At 40.9% G+C, this 17,284-nt stretch overlaps 2 protein-coding genes across 4 annotated transcripts; one reads left to right on the top strand and one right to left on the bottom strand.

The window, feature by feature from the left end:
- Nucleotides 1-6,790: 6,790 nt before the first annotated feature.
- atp5f1c (ATP synthase F1 subunit gamma) lies at nt 6,791-11,783 on the bottom strand. 3 transcript variants are annotated; one of them, XM_005745659.1, is made up of 9 exons: nt 11,696-11,783; nt 11,137-11,171; nt 10,221-10,352; nt 9,927-10,134; nt 9,115-9,258; nt 8,967-9,031; nt 8,733-8,888; nt 7,484-7,580; nt 6,791-6,984 (listed from the first exon to the last, which is right to left on the bottom strand). In XM_005745659.1, exons 1-9 carry the CDS (start codon nt 11,734-11,736, stop codon nt 6,981-6,983), a joined length of 882 nt encoding a protein of 293 aa, XP_005745716.1. In that variant the 5' UTR covers nt 11,737-11,783; the 3' UTR covers nt 6,791-6,980. The 3 variants fall into 3 exon arrangements, with proteins under 3 accessions (XP_005745716.1, XP_005745715.1, XP_005745717.1); XM_005745658.2 differs by lacking the exon at nt 6,791-6,984 and adding an exon at nt 7,171-7,192; XM_005745660.1 differs by lacking the exon at nt 6,791-6,984 and having other exon boundaries at nt 7,480-7,580.
- Nucleotides 11,784-12,512: 729 nt separating this feature from the next.
- kin (Kin17 DNA and RNA binding protein) lies at nt 12,513-17,229 on the top strand. The gene is made up of 12 exons (XM_005745656.2): nt 12,513-12,766; nt 12,860-12,954; nt 13,042-13,085; nt 13,181-13,303; nt 14,547-14,731; nt 14,815-14,863; nt 14,948-14,999; nt 15,076-15,208; nt 15,293-15,421; nt 15,515-15,614; nt 15,704-15,804; nt 17,016-17,229. Exons 1-12 carry the CDS (start codon nt 12,653-12,655, stop codon nt 17,073-17,075), a joined length of 1,185 nt encoding a protein of 394 aa, XP_005745713.1. The 5' UTR covers nt 12,513-12,652; the 3' UTR covers nt 17,076-17,229.
- The last annotated feature ends 55 nt before the right edge of the window (nt 17,230-17,284 follow it).

Raw genomic sequence — 17,284 nt, 5'->3', positions numbered from 1 at the left:
CTAGTTTAGTGAAAGAAAAAAAGAGTGATCAACACCATAGACTGGATATAAAACCCACAATGACATCGACTTTTTGGGGGTGGCACATTTTGAGCCTCAAAGTTAGCATTTCGCCTGTGCCAAGGTGGCTTCTTTGGAGCCAGAATTAACCATTTGTAGACAAAAGGGTGGAAAGGTAACCTATTGGCTAAAGCCAGTGAAGTTGAAACTAAAGTGAAAAAGTTATGCGCCAAGCTAGTCCATTTTGCCAGAATTTCATTGCAGCAACTCAGAATGGTACTCAACAGTTTGTACAGCCCCCATGGGCTTGGGTGATGTTGGACTGTGTTCCTAATGAGACAATGAATGGTTTCCTAGGGGATCTAAACATAATGTCCCAGCAGTGATTTATTAGATTTAGTTCAGGTTAGCCAATCAGTAGTGTCAATTCTTTCATCATACAGACACTGCCAGCATATTTCACATATTCCTGCAAGAGGCCAGGCGATGTCAAGCACCAGGAGGAACCCAGTACCTTCACCAGCGTAGGAACTGATAAGCGGTCTAAGGATTTTATCCCAACGCCTCATGGCAGTCAGCCTGTAGAGGTTTGTGCCTCCCCAGACCATCACTGACCCAACACTAAACCGGTCATGCTGAATGATATTAGAGGAAGCATAACATTCTCCACGACTTCTCCAGACCCTTTCACATCTATCATATGTGCTCAGGGTCAACCTGCTCTCATCTGTGAAAGGCACAGGGCACCAGTGGTGGACCTGCCAATTCTGGTATTCTATGGTAAATGTAAATCAGGCTCCACAGTGCTGGTCAGCGGGCACAGGGCCACCCTCATGAAGTCTGTTTCTTATTGTTTTTTTCAGACATTCACACCAGTAATCAGCAGATAACCCACCTTCTGACTCTTATAATGACTAAAATTTACAAAATGCACTCAATATTTTGTTCATTATAAATGTGGATCATGAACTCATCAGGAAAGTGTTTACTGAGGAGAGGGCAGAGGGAGGTTTCTCCAAAGACTGGAAGTCTTTTTTGTCAACACAGGTTATTCAAAAGAATGCAGGTTTAAGGCAGCCTTGCATTAGTTTTACTTTTCAGATGCAGAACCCACATCCATCTTTTCTACTGTGTATAATCTTCCACTGTGACTCTGTTTCTTTCACTGAGCACCATTTACTGTAGCTTCAACTTAGTTCCATTATATCTAAGAAAAAACAGACATTTCAACTGCTGATAACTGGGTAACTCACCATCAAAACAATCAAAATTAATATGTTGCACTAAAACAGAGAAAAAATTGCATCAATGCCAAAAATGTATTGAATCCCGAGATATTTAAAGTCTGAGGTCTAGGAGTGAAACTTTAACATCTTATTTGATTGACATGTGCCAGCTTGGAATTACAGCAATCCACCCCTTGATTAAAACTAAATGTTCAGCGGCATTCCCGAGCACACACTAACTCCTCTGACTATTTGCATCCAGTTTCCTCGTCCACACAGGACTAAGTGCCCCATTTCACTTGTAAAACACCCCTGTGAATGATACACACAGACACTTCCCCTGTCTAAATCTCTTCCTTTCTCTCTCTCTCCCAACAGCCCTCACCATTCACACCCCCTCAGAAATCGGATCCAGTCAGAATGATGGGTGGAAGGCTCTCATTTGGACCTGGAGAAAAGTGGCCAGTTTAACGGCTGCTACTGTATTTTAAATGCCACTGGTGTTAAAGAGACTGATGAGGCTGGGGACAGGAGAAGCAGCAGTGGTGACCCTCCCTCCTGGCTTTTGGTACAGAATCCCATTGGGAGAATGGGGAGAGTAGAAGGAGGAGGAACAGGGAATAAATCTGCGTGGCGGCGGGAATCGATCGCTTCTCCCTCCCTTCCTGCGCTATCTCATCTGCAGGGGCTGAGAGAGGCAGAGCGGTTTAAACGATCCTGACCTTGTCCGACATAAATAGTCAGAAAAGTCCACAGAGCAGATAGCTTTGTGTAAGGCTGGGGGGGAGAGGGGGAAAAAGAAGGAGGAAAACGTACTGAGATAAGAAGGGGGGTGAATGAGATAATGCCCTGGCGTTACTACATCAGAATCTGTCGCTCACACACACACACACGTCGTGGGAAACAGCCTCGCTTCCTGTCTTCATCTCTCTTACTTTTCCTTTCCGATCATAATAAGAGAAGTTGAGAGTGAAGAAGAAAGGAGGAGGAGTGGAAAGTCTTTCCTTTTCAAAGCTCTCATCCCTCTTACCTGTGAGAAGGATGGAGGGATGGAGGAAGTCAATTGGCTCCCACAGAACAGCCATTCTGCACTCTTGAAGAAGACATGAGTGTTTTAAACTAAGAAAGGAGCTCTTTTGTGCGGCGCCCCTCTTCTTTTCTTTTGAGTGTAATGCTGCTGTACCTGACAGTGGCACTGCCCCGGGTAAAGGCAGAAATCTCTGCTTCCATTGTCACCTGTTCCTCTAATCATTTTCCGCCCGTCATGCCACAATGGAGGAGGGCGATAACGATAACGAGGTGAAGCTAATACAGAGCCGCGGCAAGGCCCCTGAACACAATGTTCAAATGTCTTCACTCATTCCCACACGCACACCTTTACACACTCCTTAATGCTGAAATACATGCAGGTGCTGACACGCACATTTTCTTTTTTCTTCACTGATGCTTGAGCCTCTTCATTATGGCGTCAGCCTCGAATCAGCCTCCTATTAACTCACTTTGCCAGTTCCCTCATTAAGCAAAATAATAACTGAAGAATGAAAGTGCAGGAAGTTGTTTTGTACTTTGATAGAAGTTCTCCAGCATTAGAGTTTATTAGTGATTGGCAGCATTTTTTGTGTCAAAATTTGCCGTAGCTTGGGTCTTACTTTTGCTGTTTTGGGCATCACCTTTTCCGCACATGTGAACTGTAAATATGTCATTCCTGTCAAAGACCTGAGCTATAAAATAAACACAAAAACGTGATTCAGTGTTGACTGGGTGTACTTACCATAGCCACGTCCACCTAGTTTTCCTGTGCAATAAGTAGACAATGGACATATCCTCCAGATCTAGAAAGAATAGATTCTTGCCTTCTTTCTGAAGTCCAGCAGGCAGCGACTGATCTGTTTGCAAAAAAAAGACCCCCCAAAAAAACGAGCTCATAAAGTCAGTAGAAAATCATTTAAAAAATAAATCAAGTGAGAAGAATGTTGAGGAAGACTTTTAGAATGTGCAAACACTACTTTCAAATCTTATTTAATACAACACACCATCCATCCATCCATTCTCCTTCTCTTATTCGGCAACTGCCTGAGCAGAGAAGCCCAGATTTCCCTCTTGCCATTCCCATCCAGGGAAAAATCCAGTCATTCCAAAGCTAGCTGAGAGATAAAATCTTTCTGGGGTCTGCCCCATCCTCCTCCCGGCAGGACATGACAGAAAAACCTTACCTAGGAGGCCTCCAGGAGGCGTCCTAGTCAGATGCCTGAATCTGAACTGGTTGATATGAACAGGTTGATATGAAGGAGGAGCAGCTTTACTCTGAGTGCCCCTCAAATGGCCAAGCTCCTCACCCTATCTCCAAGGGAGAGCCCAGCCATGCTCCAAAGGAAACCTATTACTACCTGTTGTATCTGCAACATCATTCTTTCGGTCACTAAACAGAGCTTCAAAGCCAAAAAGCTGAGCTCGAGGATCCAGAACATGACTTCATAAACTAATGTTTAATGGTCATCTTTTATATACAGTCTGTGGCAGTGAGGGATTTTCATCAGAATACCCTGAACTTAACTAAATCCCGCCTGGCTCATGTCAAGGAGGGACCAAAAACTGAGGCACTGCTACATTTTCAAGTTAGGAAATTCTGAATTTTTGCTGTCTACTCGTGTTACCTTGTCGCAGCAGTAATGGGAACAAATCAGACACAGATTAGCCAGCTAAGTAGGAGATGACAGACTGAATACAGGGACTGAGCCAACAAGTGGCCACACATGGCCGCTGCCACCACAGCCCGACGCTTGGCCACATTCTCAGAGCTCAAGTAACAGAAGCCTTACAATTGTTATCATCTTATTAAATGAAAAAATGCATAAATGACGATTTGGCAGGCAAGAAAAAAAATTAAAATCAAAAACAGGAACCGTGTCAGATTTTAATTAAATCATTAGCTTTCTTTTGACAACAATGAGATAGTGAGTGCCAGAAATTAACACAAGTATAGACGGTTATTCATAGGCCATTCACACTTATAGTGTGAAAGGGGAAAAAAACTCTTTAAAACATGAGGGAAAAAAATACTTTTTTTCAGCTTGACATGTCGTCCATATAAGGTAATATATTTAAAGTGAATATTCTTTCACACACTTTCTCCATCATTTGAATTCTCAGCACTGAGACCTTAAAGACATCCTACTTTTTACTTTGACTAAAGCCTTCCAACGACTGATATGTCGAATACCTCGCAGTGTTTGGCTTGCATTATGGTAGATGTACTCTCTTCCTTGCAATCATCAAGACAGAAAAGAAAATTATTTCTGCAGAGATAACTTCTCAGGCTTCACACTTTGCTGCCGGAAAGAAAAAAAACAAAGGTGCACTATCTCTGTCAGTAAGCCCTTTATAGTGGACGTCCTATTTCTGCAGTGACTTTTCAACTACACAATTTTTATTTATTTTTTTACTTTTTTACAAGACACACACAGTCTGCTCTGTTTTCACTATCGAGCATTTATCCAAAACTCTCACATTTCCTAGCAAAAAAAAAAAAATCACAAAAAAAACCCCACTTCCCAGTGTTCCCCTTACCCACCGTCACTCACGTCCATGTAATGTTGGAGTACTGGGCCTCAGCGGTGAGGGGGGGAGATGAGAAGGCTGCTGCTCTCTGACTGCGATTATCAGAGTCTGGCATCGCTGTAATTTCAGTGTTCAGATGCAATCGCTCCCTGCTACCCTCAGGAGTAAACAATAACAAGCACAAATACAATAGACAAACAAGGTCTGCAGGACATATAAGCACACACACACACACACACACACACAGGCATCCACAGAACCATAAACAATAAATGTAAACCACAAGAGTCTTCTGTTTTCTGTCTATATTTGGAAGAAGCTATTGCCCTCTAACTTTAGCCGACATTAACATGAGAAACCAGAAGACCTAGCCTACACAGCTGGACTCACATCACAGGTTAAATCTGAATGCAGTGGATTAATTAAGCAGAACTAACCGAAGGTGTTACATGTCATTTTGCTGTTACACATACAAAAGCACCACTTTACAAGTAAATGCAGGTTGTTGCGTTGGGCTCGAAGACCTCACATTTCTGATCACAGAGCAACACCTGGTGGTCTCTAAAGGAACAGCAAGCGACCAATTTACACTGTGATTATCCACAGGCTGAGGACCATCTAAGCAATAACCTATGCATATGATAAGGTCGGGGCATTTGTTTGTCATTTATACTTTTGTTAGTTTGTTGAGATTTTTTTAAATGAGAGTGCCCACCAAACAAAATCACTGTGTGAAATAAGTACACTTTATTGGTTAGTGCAAAGTTTGCACTATTGACCATGTAAGAAGAAGAAAAAAAACTGTAATGTTCACTGATCAACTGCAAAATTAAAGGCACTGACAGACTGACAGCTTTGAGAGCTGAAATATACCTTTAACATTTACTTTGTTTCATTAAAGCTCAGTTGCAAAAACTTTTTAAACGTAGCCTGGTTCCCATAAAGCACCAAACTGTGAAGTGGAGTGAGGAATGAATGAATCCACTCAACACCTCAAACACTCTTTCAGACACTAACTCGCTCATCTGCCTTCACACACACTTATGAACATGACTGACATCCCATTCTTAATCGATAGGGTTTAATGTCTGCCCACGATTTAAAGTTATAACAGCTTCAACTCTTCTGGGAAGGCATTTCAGAAGGTTTAGGAGTGTTTATGGGAATTTCTGACCATTCTTCCAGAAACACATTTGTGAGGTCAGACGGTGATGTTGGATGAGAAGTCCGAGGTCACAGTCTCCACTACAATTCAGCCAAAAGGTGTTCTATCGAGTTAAAGTCGGGACTCTGTGCAGACCAGTCAAGCTCTTCGACACTAAACTCACCCATACATTTCTTTAGGGACCTGCTTTGTGCACTGTTGCAGTTACGTTGGAACAGAAAGGGTCCAACCTCAAACTGTTCCCACAAAGTTAGGAGCATGAAAATGTCCAAAATGTCTTAGTATGCTAAAACATTAAGAGAACATGTCCAGAGGCGGCATCAAACAGATTTCATTGCGCTTAGTGATGCAAGGTTTGGATGCAGCTACTTGGTCATGGAAACCCATTCCATGAAGCTCTGTTCTTCTGAGCTAATGTGATTGCCACATGAAGTCTGGAGGCCTGCAGCGATTGCTTCTGCAGAAAGTTAGTGCACAGAGTTCACCATGCGCCTTGGCATCTGCTGACCCTGCTTTATGGGTCCTACCACTTCATGGCCAAGTTGCTTCCACTTTTCACTAACAATTGACTGTGGAATATTTAGTGGTAGTCTGCATGTCTAGCTGCTTGCCTTTTATACACCAGTTTCCATGCAAGTGATTTTTGGCAATATAGCGTATCATGGCTGATAAAGATAAGGTATAATAAGAGAAGCATTGAGGTCAAATGCATATTCATACAGAAATATCTCAAGAATTACAAGCACGCCAAGCTGGAGCCACTGAGCAAATGCATTTCCATCAAAACAGCAAAGCCATTATAAAACCACTTAATAAATCTCACTGGAGTATCACGTCGACATTCATCTCATCTATCAGAGTTTATTTGGAGGAAAAACAGATACAGGAAGTGATGAAAGGGTGACGTTCTGTGTAAGAGCTTTATTTTCTCCATATATTTTACAAATACAAGCGCAAATGTTCATTAGACTCTGGACAATAACATGTCTGAAGTACTTTGAAGAGATAATGGAAATGAAGATCCCACCAGTTTATCTGCAAAAAGAAAAGCAAAGGTTAGGAACAAGTTTCAAACATTTAAAAATGAAATCCACAACTCTGAAAACTACTCGGTCAAATTTCTAGTCTACTTTACTAGAACTTAGGACCCTTCCACAGCTAGTTTTCATTACACTAGCCCAGTGGGGCTCTTTACATTACAGTCTACCACTGTTACCTCCTCTGTTAAGACCAGCCTCAGTTCCTGAGTTCAGCAGAGGTTGAGGAGGAGTAGATTAGGTCGGAGAGGAGAATTAGTCATGAAAAAAATCTGACAGCTTTTGGGAATTTAAAGACATGCATAGCTAAGTGGGAATCTTTTGGGAGGAGAAAAAAAAAAAGGGGGGGGGGGTTTCCGAGGTCAGAAAGTTAAGAGTGAAGGGAAGTTAGAGTGAATGAGGATCATAATGAAGGGATGAGTCACAGGAAAAATTGTAAATGGATGGAGGAAGATAGAAAAGTGGGAGAGAAAATTGAAGACGTGGTTAAAACTTACAAAGCAGCGGCTCCAGAGATGATCTCAATGAGCTCCTTGGTAATGACGGCCTGTCTGGTACGGTTGAAGGTGAGGGTCAGCTTGTCAATCATCTCAGCTGAAGCGAAGGGAGAGAAAAATCAGTCACGGTCAAATTTAAATCTTTATGGTGGAAGGATTAAAAGCATGACTCAGCACAAACTAAATCATAACACGTTACAGTTATAGAAACCCATCGCCTCCAACTCCTCTCAGCTTGTTTTCTATTCGTCATTGTTTGAAGCCTTTAAGAGCATTTTAAAGAAGAAACACTGGCAGCCACCACTGCTGCCCGTCAGCCTCCTATTAGATGCACCTATGGTATCAATTTGAAAAGCCATAACCCCTTAGTTGATGTAGATGCAAGAATTTTAAAATCCAAGGCGACTTCCTTCTTGAGTCATCGTATTCACAAACTTTCGTGTCTATACCATCCACCCACCTGGCAGGGTTGCGATAATACCCCATCAGCCTTTTACAACTGAGGGATAAAAACCCAGTCATCATGACTTTGGATTCTGTTACCATTAATAATCATTAACATACCAAATCTGCTTACATTTGTCTATAACATGCCCCATTTCAATGTCTACCAAGATCCAAGAGGTGTAAACTTAATTGATTTGACAAAAACAACTCCTTTAGCAATGACATGAATCTAAAGACCTAAAAGTGCCCTTGTTAGCAGGCTGAAACTGGAAGAGCAACCAAGGAAGTCCCTCAAGCCTGCTTGAGCTTGGATGAACCATTTTTAATTTCCCTTCGAACCTCTTATGCAATTTGTCATTTTATTTGGGTTCCTTTTTGTTATGCATCTTTAATTACTTGCATCTATAAATAATGCTGGTGTTATACTGTAAATGAAGGCTATTTCCCAATAATTTTAAGTTAATTTGAATTAAACCCATTTGAAATGCTAAACCCAGAAATACTCAGCACTTATGCTATAAGTAACTTTCCATAAACTGCTATGACCACCTTATCGGTCTTTAAACACTTAAGCTTTCTCATGACAGTGTTATGAAACATCTCATATTAGCTGCTATGCTAGCTACTGCTTATATATTTAGATGTTATTTCCAAAGGCGACATAGCTGTTGGATGATAACTGTTAAAGAAATATTCTAACATCAGTGCATCTTTTAAAATGAGAAATAGTATCAGCACCACTCTGACTTCTAGAAGAAAACAATAAAAGACTGCACGTTTGGCAGGAAGTTCAGATTCTTACAGGCGTTGTTGCTGGCGCTGTCCATAGCAGTCATCCTGGCGCTCTGCTCGCTGGTGGACGACTCTCTCAGGGCCAGGTAGATGATGTTGACCAGAGTGAACTCCTGGTAGTTCCTTAACACATCAGCATCAATGTCATCATAGATGCCCATGCTCTCTGTTGAGGGAGAAGAGAGATGATCAACATCTCTGATGGCTCCGTGTTAAACGGATTTAACAAAACAACTGGTGCTACCTGAGTTAGCAACTGTGTCTATGGAATAAATGGGCTTCTGGTCCGTCTTGTAGGAGATAACAGACCTGCATGACAGGGAGGGTCGGTTAGCTTTGATCTGGATAATAAAACAGAAGGAAAACAGTGAAACCTCAAAGCCTGTTTGTACCTGAATCTATTGAAGATGACTGAACCCTGGTCAAACTCATATCCGGAGTTGAGGAGCTCAGCGGCAATGACTGAAGCGTCACCAAAGGTGGGGGGCTTGCGGCCAATCTCCTTGCAGTTCAACATGATGTGTTTTCCATGAGTTCTAAGGCAGAACAAGAGTCGTCGTGATCAGAGCTCAGTAATCAGTCTTAGGCTAGATCCTCAGTCCTCAGCTTGAGCTTGCCATCAAAGCTGTCCTACAGTATGGATGGAAGGAGACACGCCTCCAATCCAGAGTTTGAAGGTTTACGTTAACTTTGTGTCATAACTGTGCATGTGACAAGAGTCAAAGCTCAGAGGAAAGAAGCAGCCTTCTTAAAGCCAGACTCCACTGCAAAAAACAGAATTACATTTCACAGAAAACTGGAGCTGCAGTTCTGTTTCTGTGACCTTTGAGTTTTAATGCATGAATTAACACATTAAAATATCAAGGTCACACAATAAGACAAATCAACCCAGTAAAGTAACAGCAGACAAACAGCTCCTGTGCGAGATAAAATTATACCCTCAACCCCCCAAAAAAGGAATTAAAAACAAAACATTGAGGTAGCCTAAATATTACTTTAATACACCTTCCATGGAATAAAATAACCAATATTCACATAGCATAAAGGACAGGAAAAAAAAAAGAAAAAAAAAGCTAAATATCCCTAAATACCTGCTGAGTGAAGCCAAACACTAGACTACATTCACATCCTTTCACAGTGAGATGATGAAGATGATGATCATTACACTGATAAAATGATATAATGATGAAAACCTTGAACACACCTGTGCAGCAGAGCCTTGAGCTTGTCTCCCACATTGATCACCATCACCTCCTTGCCAGCACCGGTTAGGTTGGCAATCTCACTCTTGATGGTCTTTGCCACACCGGAGTGGATGGCGCCACAGAGCCCACGGTCGGAAGTCACACCAATGATCACGTGCTTGGCGGCTTTCTCCTCCGGGGCTTTGATGTCAGCCTTCTCATACAGGGCTGAAGAAAGCAGTAAAACCTTCAATCATCAACTGAATTGGAATCAATATTAAGCTTCAGTCAACGTGACAGTGAGATGTACATACCCAGAGAACCGGTGCCATAGACACGTGCTGGTTTCAGCTGCCTCTCAGCACGAGCATACTTGGCAGCGGCGACCATTTTCATGGACTTTGTGATTTTCTGGATGTTTTTGATGGATTTCAACCGAATGGTAACTAGAGGGAGAAAAGAAATGACAACTGAATGCAATTTCACACACTAAGAAAAGAGGTATCCATCCCTTTATTATTGGCGAACCTGCAAAAACACTTTAATTCTATTATTCACAAAACTAAAATTCAGCAAAATAATTGTAATTCACTTTAGCAGCTGTTAGTCTTTTTTTTTTTTAATTTCCCTTTTTCCTCTTTCATTATTCACTACTTTCTGATGTTCTCATCACAGCACCTATGGCTCAGAGTAGAAAGGTACTATGCAAGTACAAGTTCAAATTAGGTTTAACAGTTGTTAAATGTCTCCATTAGAGACTCATATTCAGCTTGAATTAGAATTTATGCAATATCCTCATGAACTGATGTTCATGAGAATATTAATTAAATTAAAGAGCTAATATTAATTAAATTTAACTTGTCTATTCCTTTTTCCATTTTGCTATGGAAAATAAAACAAAAAACCCCAAAAAAAACACTGATTACACATAATATATACTGCTAATGAATTTAACGCTCGTGTCACGGGTACTTCATATCAGCAGTTAACCAGATGCTAAGATATCAGGGCTGAAATAGATGGACTGAGATAACCCGAGACTGCCTGCTAGCCTTTGCATTAGCTTAATAAAAAAAGAATATATATTATGCTTTGTTCTGGTATCAAGTGACACCCAGTAAATGTTTGCAGCTTTATTAAAGGGAATATTAAAGATTTTGTGTGAGACCATTCAGATTTTGTATCCGAGATGTGTTATGTTTCTATCAGAGTAGTATACAAAGTACTTACTGTCCTTCAAGGTAGCCATGTTCCTGACCTGCCCCCTGTGAACAGAAAGGGTGTATGTGAGCTTAACCGACAAGCTTCATCAATATCCAAATACATCCTAAACAGCAAAAACACCACTTTACAGCACAGACTCATGTTAAATGAACCTTTGATATAGATTTAGCTGTTTGCTAATCCTGAAGGAGAGCCCTCATCCTTTAGCTTGGTGGCTAACTACACGGAGAAAGCTGTGACAGTTCACTCTAGCTGTTCTTGTGCTGTGTTAGATAATGCAGTAAGATAAATCATCCAGGGGCACTGATAATATTTCCCTTTTCCCCTCATATTGAAAAACGTCAGCTCAGTTAGCATTAACGGCTAGCCGGCTGAACGTGTCCATTGGCAGCGCTGTCATTCATTAGCCGCGGCCTGCAAGATAGCGCGCCCTTGTATTCAATAACTGCAAACGGTGCAGTCTACACGTCACACACTTACTCCCGCTGCATATCTACTTGAAGTAAACTTATAAAATACTGCATTTAAGGCAGCGGAGAAAGTATAAGAAAATTATTCACTTTACCATTGTGGGGAGAACACCAAAGCGCTGCTCCTGGCGAACATGGTTAGTCCTATGAAGGTCAGACACGCAGGACTGCGCAGGCGCAAGTCAAAAGCAAAATGGACGAATTGATGCCTTCACGGACACGCGTCAAGATAAAGCTATTCTGTTCCATCCTTCGACAATTTTCCAAAAGTTAAATCAATTATTGTACATTATCGCAGTAATTAATCCAGCATGTGTTTACGCTATTTAACGTCTTTTTTTTTACAATACAGTCTCTCACGAAATGTAAATGTCCCCTTTTACCAACTGAAAAGACTTCTGCTCTTTTTCCCAGGAAAAACAAATTAAAGAAAATTCTCGACTTACTGTCAAAATTCTTACCGTTAATGAAGTACTCCTGAAGATTCATCTGTTCCCATGTAGCATACACAACCATACATACATCTTCCTTTTGTAGTTTATCTTTTACATGTAGTTTAAATAAAAATAAATTACTGAAAAACATTGAATTCCACAAAATATTTGCTTGGGCTATAATTAAGATTTTATTATATTAGCTAGAAACATCTTTTTTCTTTTTTCTTTTTTTTTGTTGGTTTGTTTCGAGTTTTTCTTCTTATTTAGCAAAAGAAAATACTTTTAAATAATCGTTTACTCGTTTTTTCTTGTAGGGCAATTAAATGAAACGCAGAAACATTAGTTAAATGTTAAAACAGTTAAAACATTTTGTGAATGTGTTTTCCGGAACGTTATGTACACGAAAATTCCAGAAAACACAATCTTTATGAGGAGCCCAAACGCGCAGCAAGAGTATCGCGAGTTTTTTCGTTTATTCGCGAGGGTATGACGTAGAAGCACACGCGGAAACTGTTTACCCTAGCAGCGAGCGCTCGTTTGAGCAGCTTTTCGAGGAAAAACACGTTTTTTTTAATCATTTTCTAAAGTGTTTCGTGTTAAAGTTAACTAGTCATAATGGGAAAAGCGGATTTTCTTTCACCCAAAGCGATAAGCAACCGAATAAAAGCCAAAGGTCTACAGAAGTTGAGATGGTATTGCCAGATGTGTCAGAAACAATGCAGGGACGAGGTAAGATGTTCATTAAATGGGTCTTTTTTTTAGGTGTATTCGTTGTACTTCTAAAGGATTTTAAACTCTAAACTGTGTTTTTGTTGGTGACAGAACGGATTTAAGTGTCACTGCATGTCCGAGTCCCACCAGAGGCAGCTACTGCTGGCCTCTGAGAACCCCACCAAGTTCATGGACTACTTCTCAGAGTGAGTTACGTCATGTTTCTTCTTCCGTCACGTTTGTGATTTAATGAAAAAGATCATAAGCCTTTATTCTTGTTGCTTTTCTCCCAGTGAATTCAAAAGTGACTTCCTGGAGCTGCTCAGGAGACGATTTGGTGAGATGGGGTTTGCTAGTCATCCAGATGTTTCTGCAGCAGCAGCTGTCTGTAGTCAGTTATAAGAATGTTTGTTGCTCCTTTCTCATCCACAGGGACCAAGCGAGTACACAACAACATCGTCTACAATGAGTACATCAGTCACCGGGAGCACATCCATATGAACTCCACGCAGTGGGAGACTCTGACCGACTTCACCAAGTGGCTGGGCAGAGAGGGTAAGCTGGTGTGAAACACTGAACTACAGGGTGGTCTGAAACCTACGAAAAGAATAAATATGGTCTGTGGAAATGCACTCTTGTGTTTTTCTTCTGTAGTAAAAGTGTTTTGATCACAGCCAAAGTGTTTTTGTGAGTAGTTTTCAGCAGGGTGAAATTAGGTGGGCGTTTATATATTGAGCAGCTTCGCTTTCAACTACTAACCACATCTAATCAATCATTTATGCAATGTTTTATTCTAAAAGAACACATTTAAATGACCAGTTAACAAAATATGTGTTGGGCTTGTTGATTGGACAACTACGGGCTACTGATGGTGTTTCTTTTAACTGAAATGCTGGTAACAAGGGGAAGTTGCAGAAGTAGCAAAGATAGATGAGTTGAAATCCACAGCTACAGACAGAGCACGGGTAAGGTGAAAAAGACATCGTAGGCAGGGTGGAGTGGCTGCAGATGAGTGTCAGAGATGATTTGTGATAGAAGGAACACAGCAAGTGAAAGAGAAGGTTTACCAAATGGAGTGAGGCCTGCTAGAGAGCTGGAGGCGGCAGAATTGAAGATGTTAAGATTTTAATTCTGAGTGACCATGAGGGACAGGATTATAACTGAGTTTATCAGAGGAACGGCTCAGGTTGAGCAGTTTGGGGGCAAAGTTAGAGAGGCAATGCTGGGATGGTTTGGACATGTGCACAGGAGGGGCAGTGGATGTACTAGACAAAGGATGTTAGAGATGGAGCTGACAAGCAAGAGGAAAAAAAATAATCAAGGAAGACATGCAGAGGAGGATGCTAGGGATAAGGTGACACGGAGGCAGATGATCTGCTGTGGCAACCCTTAAAGGGAGAGGAAGAAGATTCAGCTGTGGTGAAAACTAGGTGAAATCAGTAATGAGTAGTTTTCACTTGTATTTTTACCTTTCATCAAACCACCTGCTTCCACAGCTTGGGCAAAAAAATTTGACAATTTTTAAGGAGTGAAAAACCTGAAAAACTCTTTTCTTTGTATTATTGTAGGGTCTTTACAATATAAAGCACCTTGAGAAAACTGCTGTTGTGATTTGGTGCTATTTAGATACACAATTAAATTGAATTGGAAATTGATGTCCATTATGTATATGTAGATTGATGAGGCATTACAAATCACTGACTGGTAAATTGACAGGTCTCTCATCTAGATGTAACCTTTTTGCAGTTAATGCAAAGGAATATAATGGTACTTTAACCTTGTTTGAAATCGTCAACAGGTTTTTGCAAAGTTGATGAAACCCCCAAAGGCTGGTACATCCAGTACATCGACCGCGACCCAGAGACCATCCGACGCCAAGAGGAGCAGGCGAGAAAGAAGAAACAGGAGCTTGACGACGAGGAGAGGAGTGCCAGAATGATCGAGGAGCAGGTCCGCAAAGGCCGTGAAGGCAAGGGCACTGATGTGAGTACCAACAGGGCAGACCCAAGCCTCGTACTGTATTTGCTGGTTCAGCTCTTTATAATCAAGGTGGTTTTATTCTACAGGAAACTCCAGTCTACACAGAGCTCAAACGGGAGAGTGAGGAAGAAAAAGGTTTGTGTTTTTTCTTATTTTCTTAATACATTTGCTAGAAAGTTGTTTTTTTCCCCCTCACCCTTACTTATTTCTGTCTTACAGTTGCTTTCAACTTGGGTGCCTGTTCTTCTGTCGCTGGCCCCTCCAAATCAAGGTACAGAGGTCTCTGTGTAAGATACATTAATGTAAAATACTTCAGCCTCTAACTGAGTGCTCCTGTCCTCCTTTAGTTCGGTTCTGGGTGCTAGTGCGCTTAAAGCAGCATCATCTTCGTCTTCGACCTCAGTAAAAAGGAAAGACTCCAGCTCAGACTTCAGAGGAGGGGAAAAGAAGAAGAAATCAGCTTTGGAGGAGATCATAGAGGTTGTGATTCTTGTTTTGTTTGCATTGTCTTCGGTTAACTGCAGCCAGGTTCATTGATCAGGTATGTGATTCCTTTTTGCACAGATGGAGAAGAAAAAACAACAGCAGCAGCAGCCGGTGAGAACTGATGACTGGCTGCAGCCCAATATTATAGTAAAAGTAATCACCAAAAGACTGGGGGAGAAATACCACAAAAAGAAGGCTGTCATCATGGTAAAGTATTTTCTTTAGATTTAAATTTGGGTTGCAGTGTGTAAACTTTAAAGGCCTGTGGTGCTTACATCTGCGGATCCTTTTCATTCATAGGAGGTACGAGACAAATACACCGCAGTGGTAAAAATGATCGACTCTGGAGACAAACTGAAACTGGACCAGAATCACTTAGAGACAGTTATACCTGCCCCAGGTATAAATCACAGCTCTATAAATCACAGAAAAACCGTTCTTGAAATGTTAATTGTTCTGGTAGTAAACCTGTTCTCAAACTTGCTGCAGGTAAACGAGTTTTGATCCTGAACGGTCCTTACAGAGATATGGAGGCTCTGCTAGAGGGCATTGATGAAAAACATTTCAGCGCTGCACTCACTCTTGACTCTGTAAGTATTTTGACCTTTCAGCTTTTAATCATCCAAAGGAAGTCCCTGTGATGTTAAAACATAGTTTTGTCTGTAAAAGTTAATGTACTTCTGTAGTCAAAAGTCTTCACATTGCTTTGTTTGTTCAATCAATATTACATATGAGTCCTTATGTTTATAAAGAAAAAAAGAGCTTTTGTGAATAACAAATTGCTTAATTTATTTTTTAATGCAGAATTCTCTTAAGCAATCATTTCTGATGGCACTGAATTAAACAGTGTTTAAACCATTAAAATTAGTAAGTTTGCTAATAATGATGGAGCTCATAGAAGCAGTCAACAGAAACAAAATATTAGCGCTGTTTTAACAGCACCCTCATCATCTGTGAGCAAATGCACCCTCTTCAGAGTGCGCCCAAATGCTTGTTGATGGAGCTGCAGAAGCTGGTGATAGCCTAACTTACTCAGCCCGATGGTGGACACGTACATGCTCATGCAAGTTAGCCGTGTTTGAGTACTTTTCTCGCACTATACGTCTGCACAAGTGGTACACCGCTTTGGTTACATCCTTAGGTTTACCTCTTTCATCGGGGTTAAAGCCAAAGAAATCCTAAATTGGCGACTTTATATATATTTTTTAGTGCTGTCAGCGTTAACGCGCCGTCATCACGACTAACGCGATTAACAATTAACCCATCTGGAGCGCAGACTGAGTCTAAATCCCTGAAATGTCTCTGTTAACGCATTTCGGCAGTTTGTCCAAATTTTGTTCATTCTGCGCTCCAGATGGGTTGAGAGCATTAAAAAATTTTAATCGTGATGACCATGTTTAAGCCGCATTAACGCTAACAGTGTTTTTTTTGTTTGTTTGTTTGTTTGTTTTTGGGGGGGGAACTATTTCGTCCATGTTTGGACTTCTTCTGTGTTGTAAATGCGCAAATCAGTCTGTGCATGATTACATAGCCCCGCCCATCAAAAAGTCTGCACATGCACGAATATTTAAAAAATCAGCTAAATGATTTAAGGTGTGTCAAACAGTTTAGGAATAATCTAATTTCACAGTATTCATTATATATTGAAAGGAAAAACATATTTAGTCAGGCTGTAATAGGTCCGACTATGACCAAATTATTGCTCCCTGTTTTCAGGATTAATATTTTGGGTTTGTTTTAGGTATTGTCAAAGTTCTGTTCTGCTGTAGCCATTCAAATGTCTTTTCTTCTTCATCCTCAGGGACCTCAGAAAGGAAAGAGAGTGGACATTGCCTACGAGGATTTCTCAAAACTGGCCTGAATAAGCATACTTCCTGTTTAAACCTCAGGTAGCTTTTTAGCTGAAGGACTCTACTGTGTCAGAGTTTATTCCTCGGGAATCTCTTGTGTATGTCCCATATCTCACCTGCTTGAACAAACCAGAAGAACTTTGAGCAGTTTGTTTTTGTTTGTTTTTATTTAGTATTTGAGTTAGTTTTGACATTTCAGATGTATATTTTCTCAAAATAA

This window comes from Pundamilia nyererei, unplaced genomic scaffold (assembly GCF_000239375.1).
Source record: "Pundamilia nyererei isolate P.nyererei 1_Seehausen unplaced genomic scaffold, PunNye1.0 scaffold00162, whole genome shotgun sequence".
NCBI classification, from domain to species: domain Eukaryota; kingdom Metazoa; phylum Chordata; class Actinopteri; order Cichliformes; family Cichlidae; genus Pundamilia; species Pundamilia nyererei.
The sequence above is the reverse complement of the archived record's forward strand: the minus strand, read 5'-3'. Positions and strand labels throughout refer to the sequence as shown.

What these genes read in the sequence shown, in the direction of transcription:
- atp5f1c (XM_005745658.2), bottom strand. Translation starts at nt 11,736, where the DNA reads ATGTTCGCCAGGAGCAGCGCTTTGGTGTTCTCCCCACAATG. An exon ending in CATGGCTACCTTGAAGGACA is followed by an intron (nt 10,353 to 11,136) that starts GTAAGTACTTTG and finishes TTCTCCCTCTAG; the next exon opens with TTACCATTCGGTTGAAATCC. An exon ending in CTATGGCACCGGTTCTCTGG is followed by an intron (nt 10,135 to 10,220) that starts GTATGTACATCT and finishes TGCTTTCTTCAG; the next exon opens with CCCTGTATGAGAAGGCTGAC.
- kin (XM_005745656.2), top strand. Translation starts at nt 12,653, where the DNA reads ATGGGAAAAGCGGATTTTCTTTCACCCAAAGCGATAAGCAACCGAATA. An exon ending in GCTGCTCAGGAGACGATTTG is followed by an intron (nt 13,086 to 13,180) that starts GTGAGATGGGGT and finishes TCTCATCCACAG; the next exon opens with GGACCAAGCGAGTACACAAC. An exon ending in AAAAGAAGGCTGTCATCATG is followed by an intron (nt 15,422 to 15,514) that starts GTAAAGTATTTT and finishes TTTCATTCATAG; the next exon opens with GAGGTACGAGACAAATACAC.